Source organism: Lactuca serriola, chromosome 3 (genome assembly GCF_051521515.1).
Source record: "Lactuca serriola cultivar US96UC23 chromosome 3, Lser_US96UC23_V15, whole genome shotgun sequence".
Classification (NCBI taxonomy): domain Eukaryota; kingdom Viridiplantae; phylum Streptophyta; class Magnoliopsida; order Asterales; family Asteraceae; genus Lactuca; species Lactuca serriola.
In genome coordinates this window covers 17,422,428-17,437,357 of record NC_136410.1, presented here as the reverse complement: position 1 = coordinate 17,437,357, position 14,930 = coordinate 17,422,428, and the positions used below count along the sequence as shown (strand labels likewise).

At 34.9% G+C, this 14,930-nt stretch overlaps 1 protein-coding gene across 1 annotated transcript; it reads right to left on the bottom strand.

Annotated features, from left to right (window-relative positions):
- Positions 1-431: 431 nt before the first annotated feature.
- Positions 432-5,173, bottom strand: LOC145091578 (cellulose synthase-like protein G2). The gene is made up of 6 exons (XM_079029323.1): positions 4,610-5,173; positions 4,226-4,375; positions 2,241-2,366; positions 1,722-2,156; positions 1,200-1,547; positions 432-1,103 (listed from the first exon to the last, which is right to left on the bottom strand). Exons 1-6 carry the CDS (start codon positions 5,171-5,173, stop codon positions 561-563), a joined length of 2,166 nt encoding a protein of 721 aa, XP_078885449.1. The 3' UTR covers positions 432-560.
- Between the last annotated feature and the right edge of the window lie 9,757 nt (positions 5,174-14,930).

The following is a 14,930-nucleotide window of genomic DNA, read 5'->3' as shown; positions in this document are numbered from 1 at the left end:
TTGGTTTTTGCATAATTTATTACAAAAGTAGTAATTATGTTGAAGTATGTTTAACCAATTGATGTTTGTTTTGTGTTGTTTGCATTTTCTAGGTCGAAGCCCAATGATATCATGTCTTTATCTCCCTTTTTGAGGTAAGGGTTCAAATCCCCCTGGGTATATGCGAAATTATGAGGAGTTTAGGAATTGATTAGATTCTCCGTTTTAAAAAAATAAGACATATATGTTTGAAATGATAAACTACAAATAAAAAATGCACTCACTTTATAATTATAATTAGTTTTTATAAATTGAAGAACATAATGTGATTACTATGTAAAAGATATCTTAATTGTGAGTTACACTTTGCATACAATAATATCATACTAAAACCTTTTATATAGTTAATTCATAAGATAATATAATACTAAAAAATTATAAACCTAGTCATATAAACAAAATAAATCATGTGCATATCATGCAATCTCTAAACTATTAAACAGTTAAAATACAATCTTTTACATTTTATTAGTGATAGTAAAAGAGATGGATCGAAAGTTACAACACAAGCCTACCATAATCTAAAAGACCAAAGGGGAGGCGAGATACACCATTGAAGCAATGACAATTGATCTTAACGTTATCTTTAGTGGCATTCTTCCATGGTCATTCCTAATGAACATGGCTTCATAAATAGGCCAACTATTTAAAACTCCAAAACCCGCCAAAAAGAGTTGTACAAATAAGTCCTCAAATCCTCCATTCTTGATCATTTTCATAATCCCACCTATTAACGCTACAAGGTTGACCAAAGCAACCACTGATATAGGGTAAAAGAAAGGTGATTCGACTCCAAATTCCATCATTCCTTTCTCATATCTTATATTGGCTTCTTTATCAATCACTTTGTTTGTCACATTAAATGTAGAAGAAGATACATGTAACTTCGTTAGCGTATACTCGATTACTCCAAAAATATAGCTTGAAAGAGATCGAATGATCCACGCCCTTTGGTTATTAAACCAACCTCGTGGAGTTCCACCTCTTAGTATGAACTCAAATAATTCTTGACAATAGGCTCCTATGAATGAGAAGACATATAACAAACACCATGGATTTGAAACCTGTATAATATATCAAATTTTAAGTAGTTAAAATCTAATAAACATGTATTTGGAACTAATTTTTATGATTTTTAGTTGATAATACAATCGTGATACCTTAGGAAAAAGTGGAAAAGAGTGGATGATGGCTAATTGCGGTAAAATGGAATAGATAAAAAGCGGGATGCACCAAATGGGCCAAAAGGTATAATGAAGGTAACATAGGGTTTGCAAAAAGGGTAATATTTTGGACCCATAGTTAATTGGGTTGTACTCCGAAAATGCCATATCTAAAACCCCCATGGACCATCTTTGGGTTTGATTGAGCAAGTCATGAAGGTTCATGGGTGCGTCCCCTAAGAACGCTGGTCTTTTTGGTAAACAAAAGACGGACCTCCATCCTTGACATTGAAGAAGATATCCTGTGTAAAAGTCCTCCACCAATGATCCATATCGATAGCCTAACTATACAACAATAAAGAAACTTAGCTAGTGTATAATTATACGTGTTAGATATATTTGAAGTCGTTGGTATACTTTTCAACATAGCTCTTATGGATAGAGCAGTAACTCCAACATTTATAGAAATGTGTGATATACTAATAATAACATGTTAAAGCACAAAGTTCATATACATACCTTGGAGCCCCATTTAGTTTGAGCCTCAAAATCAGATCTAGCTACCTCATGCACTCGAGCCAACACTTCATTAGATTGGATTGCTTGTCTTTGATTTTGACTTTGACTTTGTTCAAATGTACATGATGAGGGTTTTCCATAAAAGGCCCCTCTTCTGAAGAAACACCCAGTGCCAGCATGAGAAGGGCCTATTAAACCATCTAACCCGGTCATATTGATTTGGAATATGAATTTAAATTCAGCACCGTATAAATCTTCTTTATTGATCCCATGAAATAGTTGAGGATATTGGATATATGCTATGTTTTGAGAATCTTTTGAAGGGTCTAAGAAGTAACACAATGCTTCTAGTGGTGTTTTTGGGTCATTTGAGTACATGTCACAATCCATAGTTAGGACAATTGGTGCATTTGTCATGGTATGTGATACACGAAGCTGAAACAAACAAAAGAAACATTATACAAGTATTTACATATTACACAAATTCGAAAAGACATGCGAATAATTAAGTATTTTTACCAAAACATTAAGAGCACCAGCCTTAAATCTGTGAGGTGTGCCTTTCCGTTTCTCCCGTGAGACATAAATAAGGTTTGGCATCACATTACCTTGGACATCGTTGTCTATAGTGCCATTTAACAAAACCTGTTCACATCATACATTAGCATCGTGGCATTTATATTTTGCAATATATAGATACAAACAACTACATATAGAAAACACATGTTATTATATATAAATCTTAAACGATTAAGAAAATATTTATACAACCACATATTTTTCTTTTACGAACTAATTTAACATTAAGAACTTTTTACTGACCTTCACAATAATGTTTAATACATTCTCAAAATTCCTTTTACCAATCCAAATAATAAATTTCATCTTTTATGAACCATTTATACATGTAAAAATTTATGGAGTTGTATTAACGAATTAAAACATAATTAAATAATTTATATATAAAAATTGTTTTATATTATAGATCAATGAAAGTTATAATATAAAAACATCTATGAAAGATAATACTAGTGGGGCAGAAACCTTTTTTGTATTGTATTTTTTTCAGCTACTATTTCTTTTCAACCTTCTCTTGTCGCCTTATTTAAATATCGTTGCATGTGGTCTGTTGGTCATTTTGTGATATATATATATATATATATATATATATATATATATATATATATATATATATATATATATATATATATAGGGTTAGATTCATGTGAGACGTTCTAATTTTGTGAGATCGTGAGACGCAATTCTAACCACTCATTTTGTAGATAAAAAATATTTTTAAAATGCAAAATAATTGAAAATTTTCAAAAATTTTTTTCAAATATTATTTTCGTTATTTATATTTTCCAAAAAAAAAAAAAACAAAAAAACAAAAAAACAAAAAATAAAAATAAAAAATACCGTTTTTTTTACATATTCTAATAGAATATTAGAATATTTTACATATCTGATAAATCTAATAGAATATTCTAATATTCTAAAAATCACATTATAATATTTATCGTGTAATATTTTATTAGAATATTTCACGTATTTTTCAAAGAAAACGGTAATTTGTTTTTAAAAGTTTTTTAGGTAATTAAAGTGACGAAAATAGTAATTAAAAAAAGAAATTTCGGATTTTTCCTTTTATTTTGCAGTTTAAAATTATTTTTATATTGCGTCTCACGGTCTCAGAAAATTAGCATGGTCTCAAAGAAACCTGAACATATATAATAATAATAATAAAATCAAACTTTTGTTTATCACATTTTATTTACTAAAACTATATACTTGATCAATATCAAATATTATATTTTTGAAAAGTTTTATTAAACATTTTAAATATAGTTGTTGAGAAAAGCTTTATAAAAAAGTTGTGTATTGTAAACTAGTTGTGAGGTCCATGTATTACATGAGTTCATTTAAGAAAAATATGAAATTTTAACAATTTGAGAAGTTTGAATTTATAAGAAAAATGAGAGAAAATTTAAATTATTAAAATTAATGAGTCTTTAATACATTAAATACATTACGTATATAAATATTTATAATAAATACCTTACACACACACACACACATATATATATATATATATATATATATTACCTTATAATATATTAAATGTGGAATTTTAATTTATAAAAATAAAAAATAAAATAAAATGATAAGTGGAAAATAAAAAATTAAAAAATTTTAGAAAATCTCATGTGTTCAAATGAATGAGAAGAGAAGATGTGGCAAAAAGATTTTGATTTATTACGGAGGATAATGCATATAAACCAATTTATTGATATTTTTTGCTAGCTTCTTCTTGCAAGTTCTTAATAAAATTTTCATTTTTATTTTTCTTTTCATCTATTTATTTATTTATTAGTTTTTGCATAAAACCCAGTTTCTTTAAATTAAACTGATGAATACGTTATATACCAAAAATAATAAATTATAGAATGAACTAGTTAAATGCTCTAGCAGCTACATGAATTTTCGTTGGACCCAATTCTAACCTGGACAACGGTCGGGTGGTCCACACGTGTGAATTCAGTGTTCCAGTGGTTGAAGACATGGCCATACTTCTTATCATCATCATCATCAAGATCAACATTTCCACATACGACACTTTCTTCGACTTTCACTTTCATTCTCTCATACATCGACTGCAATAAAAGTTTGGATTTTGGTGAAGATTAGATCGACCACATAAATCTTTTCGTAGATAAGTTTCACGATAGATAGATAGATACAATGATGTTAAATTTGGGTAAAAAGGTAAAATGCCAAATTAAACGTAAATCTTATTATATGTCATTTTCTTTATTTTTTGTAACAAGATAATTTTGATAAATACTTTTTATATTATAAAAAGTTAATAATAATAATAAAAATAAGACCTTGATTTCATGGGTCTCAGGGAAGCGAGGGTAGTGGGAGCTAAAATGAGCTTCTGGACATCTATCCATTATTCCGTTCTTCTTGCAATATGGCAACCATTGTTTTGCAAACTTAGCAGCTTCCATGAAAGCAAACAGTGTAAGTTTTGAGCCTCCATCGTCTGACAAATAAACCGACAATTTCTCTGTCGGGTAATCATAAGCCATGATTGACAAAGCCGTATTCACCACCACCATTGGTGGTTCTTTGTAGGGATCCGCCGTGCATATGAACACATCCATGGCCGGATATTTGGTCTCATCCTTTGGGAGGTTTTCAGGGAAGGTTCTCCGGTGAACCGGATTCATTCTAAAGCCTTGGTGAGTGAACCACATAAAAGCTAAGACGATATCAGCCAGTAACATGAGTACAGAGACGGTGGTGTTGGTGGTGTGGAAGAGGATGATGGTTTGGTGATAAAGAATGGCTACGATGTTGCATGCGTATATCAGTGCAAATATACGATTGGGCCATGTGCGACGGCAGGTCAACCGTGTGTGAAGTAGAGGGAGGTGGTTTTGCATGGTGGTTCTTTGGCTTCCGGTGGCGCTCCGGCTACGTACCCAATATTAATTACTTGATTTTGATTTGATTGTATAGGTTCTTTAAATATCGAAATGTCATCCCACTTATATTAATTTAAAATTGAGACCAATAGGAAGATACTTTTATTTACTTTATAATGAACTACGATGTAATATGTAAGTTTTAGCAAATGAGTTGCATAGTTCATACTAACTATGCTGTTATTTAATACATAAATGTTTTAACCATGATGTATTATGATGATTACAGTTATATATATATACCATAATAATAATATAGAATATTATAATCATTAAACCGATTATATGTAATGGAAATAATTAAATAATAATTATAATCTTCTCAAAGATCTTGTAAATAATTTGCACCTGATTTGAAAATGAAATTATTGAACTTTTAATTAATAAGCCGTCTTAATATCATATTACTAAATTGTTAAAGATGGTTATGGAGACATATAAGCCAAGAACAGAAACAAAAAACTTCCAATAAAACAGCTACGAAAAGCAATAATCATGCCGTCAACAAATTTTACTCTATTATTTTATGTTATCAACAACAGACAAATATATTCAGTCTTAAATGATGTAATTCATAATTTAGGTGTAGTTTTTTTCTCTTAAAAGGGAATCTGTTTAAGAGTACTTTCTCTGTACAACAATCTTATTTTGAAATAGCAATCAGGTTATTTATTTTGTTGTGGTGTAGGACTGGATTTGTTAAAAAATGTACGTGAGTTACTGCTGGACATAAAAGAAAAGATAAGGGGTAGGTCACAATTCACAAGGGTTTGTTTAATAAAGAAATTTCCCAATTTGTAATTAATAATAGATAAATTGAGTAATCTAACCTTATAAAGAACCATTTTAACAAAAATAATTATATATATATATATATATATATATATATATATATATATATATATATATATATATATATATATATATATATTTGTAAATGACCACTTGTTCCGGAACATAGCATTCCGGTATTCGTTCCGGAGTTCCTACTCCGCATTATAACCTCAACTTTTTTTCGTCTTTAATATATATATATATATATATATGTGTGTGTGTGTGTGTGTGTGTGTGTGTGTGTGTGTGTGTGTGTGTGTGTGTGTGCTCGCGTGCACGCTCGTAGAGCCTTAATGTTAATCAAATAATTTGTAATTATCTCTTATAAAACTGTTTTAAAATGATTTTCTCCGAGCGTCAACACGAATAAAGCTTTAACAACCTGTGTGTTTACCTTCACAACTTTAGGTGAACCAACACGCATACTTACAATCACATCCAAACTAATTTGATGGATCGCTTGGAAGCTTGTTTTGTGGCTACTGGATGGTGATATATTTGTTTTTTGCACTTTTCTATTGTTTCTTTAAAATATATAACGTTTCTACATCTAAATTAATTCATTTTTGTTCCAAAAAAGAATAGATATCCATGCATTCACAGGCTGCTTCTTGCCTGTCATCTTCATAGGTAGTGTCCCTTTTAGAGGGGATTACTTAAAAACAATGTTTGTAGCGGTTGCTATCCACAGGAACAACCAGACCCTCCCTATAACATTTGGTCTGGCCGTTGAAAATTAATCTCTACGGTTGATCCTGGTTCCTTATGAGGCTAAGAGAAGGTCTGAGATAGTGTATGTATGTATCGTTCATAAAAAATATGGTAGACGCCGTTAGTTCTTGCATAGAGCATGTATTCTCTGATTTTTTATCATAGTTATACTTCTAAACGCGTGTTCAATTATATGCACACAAGATGCGTATCTGGCAGAAAATTAGAACCATTGTTTTGGATGACATCCAGCTCACATACTGTGTATGATTTTGAAGAAAACTTCTGCCGGCTAACTCCTGAGGCTCGTGAAATTCTTGCCAACATCGGTCATGTGAAATGGGGAAGAGCCTATTTCCCTAACATCTGTTGGAATGTAGTCAACATTGATGTTCCCCAATTTCTTTTTTTTTTTTCTTTTTTTTTGTGTGTTATCGGTAAATCAATGCAATGTATCGATAATAATGTTTACCGAGTCAATTCGTGACTACATTCAACGAACTTTCCATGAACGTAATGGCAAGTAAAATATCGGGTGAAATATTAAATTTATTTAAATACCTTTATAAGAACCTTATTTGATCATATTTACTTTTCAGCGAGTTTAACTACTGCACTCACCCCATATGCTGAAATAGTGCTTCATAAAAGGATGCAAAAGTGTAACATCCCAAAAAACATGACCAAAAAATTTCTTTTTAAAACATTAATAAAATCATAAGTATCAAATCATTTCATCCATAAACAAAGGTTTATATATGTCAAATCAGAGCATCATCTCAAAACATGTTCTTTTTATCAGAGTAAACATCCAAGGCTAAAATTTCTTGGTGTGTGTCATGCGATCATCCCGAGCTCTTCCCTCCGTTACCGGAAGTACCTGAAACCAAAACTGAAAACCGTAAGCATGAAGCTTAGTGAATTCCCCAACCTACTACATATCACGCAAGCATATCCATACACTGGGCCCCCGCCCGCTGCATCGGGCCTTGCCCGAAATCAGGCACCACCCGGCATCAGGCCCCGCCTAGCATCAAGCCCTGATCGGTATACAAATTTGTCTCTCTTAGGCCCCGCCTGTTACTGGGCCTCGCCCTCTATACACATACATACAATCAAATAACATACTAGCATATAAAGGAAACATACTCTACTGTACTCCTGTACTAAGGCCTCAACTATCTTGGGCCCCGCCCCTGGTCTGCTACTGATGAGTTATGGAGCCCCGTCCATACTCCTGCTGTTAGTGAGATACGGGCTGTAACACCCATAAAATTCGAGCCAATTTAAAGCTTTTCAAATCATTTAAATCCATTCAGTTATTACAATTTGTTTTCAAAATAGTTTAAATATCAGAGTTCCCAGAAATCATAATCATCAATCGAGGAAGTGTACGGTTACACCTTTGCCTTCCAGCGGCCATCCGCTGAACCTGAAACAATAAACTGAAACTGTAAGCCCGAAAGCTTAGTGAGTTACCCCAAAATACCCATACTCACAATAATACACATAAAATCATAAAAAACATACTATGGGTCCAGTCAACCATCGGGTTGAAATACCCCAGGCCCTCAACCAACTGGTTAGAATGCCAATATACTATGAGTACAATCATCCTCGGGATGGAATACTCACAACCCACAACCAACAGGTTGGAATGCCCAGGTCTATTGGCTTTCACACAAAGCAGATAAGCCTCAACCGCCAAACAGTGCACATATAATAGATAACAATCTATAAACAGACAAACTGATCTAACAGATCATAACAGTATAACAACATACTATCTACCAGGATATTGATCTAACAGATCATAGTGACATATAACATCATGTCTACCAAGATACTAATCTAACAAATCATAACATCATATATCATCCTATCTATCAGGATACCGATCTAACAAATCATAACAACATATAACATCCTATCTACCAGGATACCGATCTAACAGATCATACTAGCATATCACATAATACCATCTTATAACCAGGACATCGACCTAACCAGGTCACTAACCATAAACATAACCTCATAATAACTACCAGGATGAAAACCAATAAACATATCATGCTATAACCGGATACAATCCATAAAGGGCCGGCCTAATTGATATAGTGAGGATAACTCACCTCGAATGCAGAAGCTTCCTGAAAGAAATCCTTAGCTGCTGCCCTGTCCACTTCCTGAGCTATCAATACTGATCAATATACCCAATTAGCAATTGGGTCCCTTACTAAAACCCTTAATCCATGCATGGGGTAAAATGAACATTCTACCCCTGGCCCAGTATGATCCAAAACTAAGGCCCAACCCAAAACAAAAGCCCAACACTAAGTAGGCTTTCCAAGCCCACTAGTGGCCCACTAATGGCCCAATTTGCTAAATTGGACCCAATCCCTCTAATGGGCCTTACCTTAAGCCCAAACATATTCTTGGGCTAAAACATCTGACTTCTGATGGTCCACTAAGGTCCAAAGGCCCAAAGTCTACCGCCTGGCCCAATCCGAGGCCCAAAACAGTCTGAGCCCACAACTGATGAGTACGCGGGGAGTACTCCCTTGACGCTGAGCGCATTGACTGAAGGTGGTGTACGCTGCGTGTATCTGTATGCGCGCCCAACGTACTCCTCTGTTAAGCTTTCATTAAGTGCTTAATACTCCATTCCAGCAGCTACAATTACAGATCCAAGTCCTCTTCGACATCTTAATCCATAAAGTCGAATGCTTTAAGCCTTTGCATGGTTCAACGAATCCCAAACACCAAATATGAATTCCTAAAGGTCAAAATCACTCCCAAAATGCCTCAAAACTTCTTAATATCATAAGACCTCAATCCAAACTCCCAGATCTGATTTCAAGGGACTTCTTAAGTCATAAAGTTTCCAACTTTATGACTTAGCATAACTCAATAGGGTCGAAACCAAAACCCTAAGTCCCAAACTTCATAAAATGACCATTAAATCATGCATGGAAGGTTTATAGCCATCAAGATCCAAACTTTGTGACTCCATAACCTCAATAAGGACCAAATATAGATCTTCAAAGGTTCTGGAGTAACTTCTACTCACAAGAACCACCACAAGGGACCAAAACCATAACCAAAAACCACCTAGCTAGATCTACATGAAAGAGTTGTCAAGGTTGAGACTTTATACCTCCAAAAGCTTGCAAAGTTGATGAAGGTTGTGGATCTAGAAGCTTGACTCCAACCATAGCTTGATCACCAAGTTCCTTCTTCTTCAAGGTCCAAACATAACAAGTCATAACCCAACTAGATCCACATGAGAAAGCCACCAAAATCCAAAATTTATACTTTCTGGAGTTAGATCAATATGATTAGGGCTTGGATCTACAAGCTTCAAGCCAAGCAATGCTTCCTCAAGGAACTCCTTCTTCCACAATAAGCACCAAAAACCCACTAAATCACCAAAAAGAAGTGTTAAAAGCGAAATCGAGTGACTGCTGGATTTCACGACTAGGCTTCGGTGTTTACGACCGTAAACGGTTCAAGGACACATGAAGATTCAAGTGTTTTCGACTGTACACTCAAGTGTATGTTCATGGTGTTCTTGGTGAAACCAAGGAAATTCAAGGGTTCACGGCTGTAAACCCAGAAATGAAGGGTGATTGATCGATGAAAAGAAGAATAATAGATGTTCTTATCAAGATTTGAAGGTGAATCAAATGATCCTCGGATGATTGTTGAGATAAAACTAGGGGTTTTCGGTTGAAGATTGATGTGTGTGAAATGCACTGGTTTTAATCCTACTTTTAAATTATAAATTTAGCACACAAAGGCAGTGAACCTATCTTTTAGTGGTATAGTTGGATAAGTAGAGTGTCGAACTCAGGGAAAGGAAATTAAACTAATCAACTAATTTTAACTAAGCAAGTAATAAAGGTAAATGGTTTTCTCTAGTTTTACAAGACTAGAAACTTAAACATACCACCTAACAAGTGATTAACTAAAAACTAAAACAAGTAAAAATTCACCAAATTTGATAAAAGAGTTTCTGTTTAGGTCCAACCAATTCACTCCTATGGTTATTTGTGTAATAATGTGATAATTAATTGTTATTGGTTACCAACTATAGTGGTTAGATTCGTGTTCACTAATACTAACCCTTAGACAATTAATCAATTCAAGCAGTGGCCAATTGTTTAAACTAATTAATTCCCTAGTTCAATTATTTGGATTAAATAAGATTTGTAATTGGTTAATCAAGTGGGTGTTTCAATTAACCTCTTGTTTGTTGGTTTCTCAAACAAGCTTACACATTAATTTACCCATTCTTTTATTAATTCTAGTTTTATATTCATTATTCCTAGACATATGATAAAGTGGTCACATAAACATATGAGGTTAACAACTAAGAGATGTTCATGCAGCTTAATTGTCTTCCAATTAACAGAAAATAGTTGTGGTTAATGCATAAGGTTCTTTAACAAACTTAATTTAATAAAATCACCAATAAACAATTAGCAAAAGTAATAATTAAACCATAGGAGTAATGTGGTTCTTCCTAAACAGAAACCATCCGAATTTTAGCTCATGATTACAAAGAAAAGAAGCTGAAGAACGAATTTGATTAAGCTAAACATAATTCAACCCTAAGATTAAGTGGAAAATATAACCTAATTCGCCTCGAAACTTCAAAGATCAAAGGTTAGGGTTCTTCAGGTCTTCAAGGATTTCTCCAATCGTAGCTCTATCTCCAAGGAAGCCAGAAAAGTCCCCCAATTCGGATTAAGACCCCATATTTATAGTTATCACAAAACAGGGGCTACTCGGCGAGTAGGTCGTGGACTCGCCGAGCACCAGGTGAAATCCGTGTACGGTAAGGATTTTTGACTTTTCTTCGGGAACATTCTCATGGAATCGCCGAGTTTGTGCGTGGACTCGCCGAGTAGGTGTGTGGTTTTTCCTTTTTCTTCATTCTTTGGTTTCTAATCGCTTCTCCTTATTCCTTTTTTTTCCAAGCATGCATTTGGACTAAAAACACAATTTAAACATTATTAAGTACCTTTTGTCCACATTATGCACATAATTTAGCTAAAAATGAATAAAAATGTATGCTAAACATATGGCTAATTATGCAAATATCAAAATACCCCACACTTGACTTTTGCTTGCCCCCAAGCAAAACTGAATTTAAACACATTAGAATCACATAAGACAACTCCAATTGAACCCAGCCATTATGCCAAGACCACAACGCATGCATTTGTGTCTAAAATTTTCCTAATAACCCCTCGTACTCTAAATACTCACAATCCTCATAAACATTCGTCCACTTTTCCCGAACAATGCTCATTTTATACATCCCTCCGAATCCATTAGCAGAAAACCTCTTAACCTCAAGGTGTTTTTGGTTTAGCAACCCAAGCATACATAATCTAGACAATTACAATTTATGATACCACAGTGGAGCTCTTTGGAATTCTTCACTTCTTTGATCTTTAATCTTTAATTTCTTTGAATTCACCACCTTGTTGTTTGATTTTTGGTATCTTCAACTTTTTGAATTTCTTTAGAATTTTTGATCTTTCACTTCATACTTTAACTTTAATGCTCCAAAAATTCTTCAAACTTTTCTTGTAATTCTCTCTCTTTTTTTACATGTAACTCACTCTTTTTTCACTCAAAACCCTACATGCTTAAGCAGGGGCGCTCAACTTCAACCTTTATTGGTTAATGATAATAATCTTCCTGGATACATTTCTGGTACACGATGCTAAACATATTGCATCCTTCGGGCTAAGCGAGGTCGTGTTTTTGTCCCATGATTTCACTAGAATAAGGGGGCCACAAATGCACTATAACGTATATAGGCTCAATTAAACATTTGAGTTTTCATGCAATCATCCACACAATTCTAACATGGAATCCTAATCACTTTTTACCAAAATTTTCTAAATTAAATCCTAAGTAATGTTTTTAGTATGCAATAGCGCAATTTTTTTTTAAAATAGACCTAAATTATGATATTAGGATTCTAAATTTGCTAAGATGTAACCAACCCCCTACCCCACACTTATTTCATGTAATGTCCCCATTCCATGGTATGAATGAAATTAAAAAAAATGAAATATAGAGAGAATTAGAACAAACTCCCCTGGGGTATCAGTCGCGAAGGTGATTTTCTTCAACTAAGCTCCAACTTTGAATGACTTTAGACATGGGAACAACTCTTCCATGTCTTGGGTGTCATGTCGCGTGTGGTAGACTTGCAAATGACTCAAATATGTAGGACAAAGCTTCTAGAAACCTCCAGTAATGAATCCTTACGAAAAAGTTGGATAAAACTGCAATGAATGTGCCCAAAACAACTCTGGAATTTCGAAAAATAATGATGGACTCGGCGAGTAAGTCATGTACTCGGCGAGTATATTGCCAACTCGCAGTAATGTCGGGTAATTATCCATGTACTCGCTGAGTAGGCTATGTGCACTCGGCGAGTAGGCACTGAGTCGAGAAAAAAATGTCCTGCTCGTTACTTCTCGACTGAGGTGCTGAATTGGGGTGATTCAGTGACTCTTCTTCTAATTACTTCAGTAATAATGCACTCTATCACTCCCAACTCTAACGGACTCAACCTTAATGGAAAACACTTCGCACTCTCATTTGAACATTCCTCACTTAAACCTTCACCCTTAAGACTTCTAAATGCATCCTAACCTTCCAATCCTGAAAAAAATGCAACCACAAGTAAAAGCAACCAAATAAAAGTTTAAAAACACAATCATCCAAGTTCAACAATAATCCAAAACCAAAAATCATAAAAACAAATAAAAACACAAAACATCGAATCTTCAATCTTCCTCATCCATGTTCGCTCCTCCAGCCCCGCTACCTCCTTCTTCATTGTTCCTACGCATCCTTTCATCCCAATTCATTATATAGGGATAACCGGGCCGGGTCTTGGGGCGATGTTCATTTGTTGCAAAAGATATTCGATTGACGCATTGTTGTAGTTAACTCCCCGCCCAATGTCATCCAAGTACCTTCGATATTCAACTTGGTTACACCCGACATTCTCATTTTCCACCGGAATAACCGGTGGGTCTTCTCGGGCCCTCTCGCTCCTTTGCCTCACCCGTCGCCCCGGCTCCTCGGGAATAACCGCCTCGTCCTCATGCGGAATGACATAAGAATCTCCAAATTTTTCTACAATCCGTGCCCTTCGATATAAAGTAGTGTTGAAAGGAGGGGGAGAAATGAAGGTTAGTGCCCTCGCCTCTTGCAAATCCAAGATCTCGTATGATCGCGTAAGCCTTGTAACGAACATTCCTCCATTGATTTTGGAGGTCACCTTTTCTTTGACAGCCCCATCCGAGAGATATTTGGCCAAGCAGTAAGGAAGGTTGCAAAAGACATCGGGAGTAATGATGCTCCAAAGGTAGAAGATATCAAGTGTCGGGACTTTGTCATTGTCCTTCCGCATGTTGATTGTGCTGGCAATAAGGCGGTGGATGAGACGATGAATTGGTGAGCGGATGTGGCCTTCCTGTGCTGAAGATGGAATGTATACCCGGTTGGCAATGGTGTTCCACCAGGTGGAAGCAACAACCTCTTCAGGGAGGTCTTTATGGCACTGATCCAAAAAGGTTTCAAAATCTTCAGTTAGCATGGCACTTTGATTGTAGATGTCAATTCTCCATGCTAGCTCCGCCATGCTGCACTGTCGCAGCTCCCCACCAAGTGAAAACGAAAGAACATTGGAATTATAATACTCACTACCACCCCGGAATGAGATGGTAGTGAAGAATTCCCAACACAACTCTGCAAAAACTGGCTCTTGGATCTTGAATAATTGCATCCGTCCATCACAAATGATGGTAGAATCCCCCACAGTGCAAGATTTCACCAAGTAAGGTGTCAGTTCTTCCTCCAGCCCAATCTTCCTCAACCAATCCCAGTTTATTGCATTGGGAAGGTGGATCTCCTTCTGCTTTAAAGCTTCCAATTTGTTTTTAGCACGGGCCTGTGAGGATTTATAAGTTATTTGGCGAAAAGAAAGCCACGAGATGTCTTCTTGGCTTTCCCCTCGTGAAGTTTGGCCTCTTCTGGACATGGTTCCTGCAAAATAACATTAAGAAAGCACAAACAAACAACACAGATCTGTCAAGGCCTCTACTCGTCGAGTTCAAGAACTACTCGGCGAGTA

Excerpts from the sequence above, each read along its gene's own strand:
- LOC145091578 (XM_079029323.1), bottom strand. The coding sequence starts at position 5,173 with ATGCAAAACCACCTCCCTCTACTTCACACACGGTTGACCTGCCGTCGC. Across the intron at positions 2,157-2,240 it reads CTGGTGCTCTTAATGTTTTG|CTTCGTGTATCACATACCAT; the intron begins GTAAAAATACTT and ends TGTTTGTTTCAG. Across the intron at positions 1,548-1,721 it reads AAACTAAATGGGGCTCCAAG|TTAGGCTATCGATATGGATC; the intron begins GTATGTATATGA and ends ATTGTTGTATAG.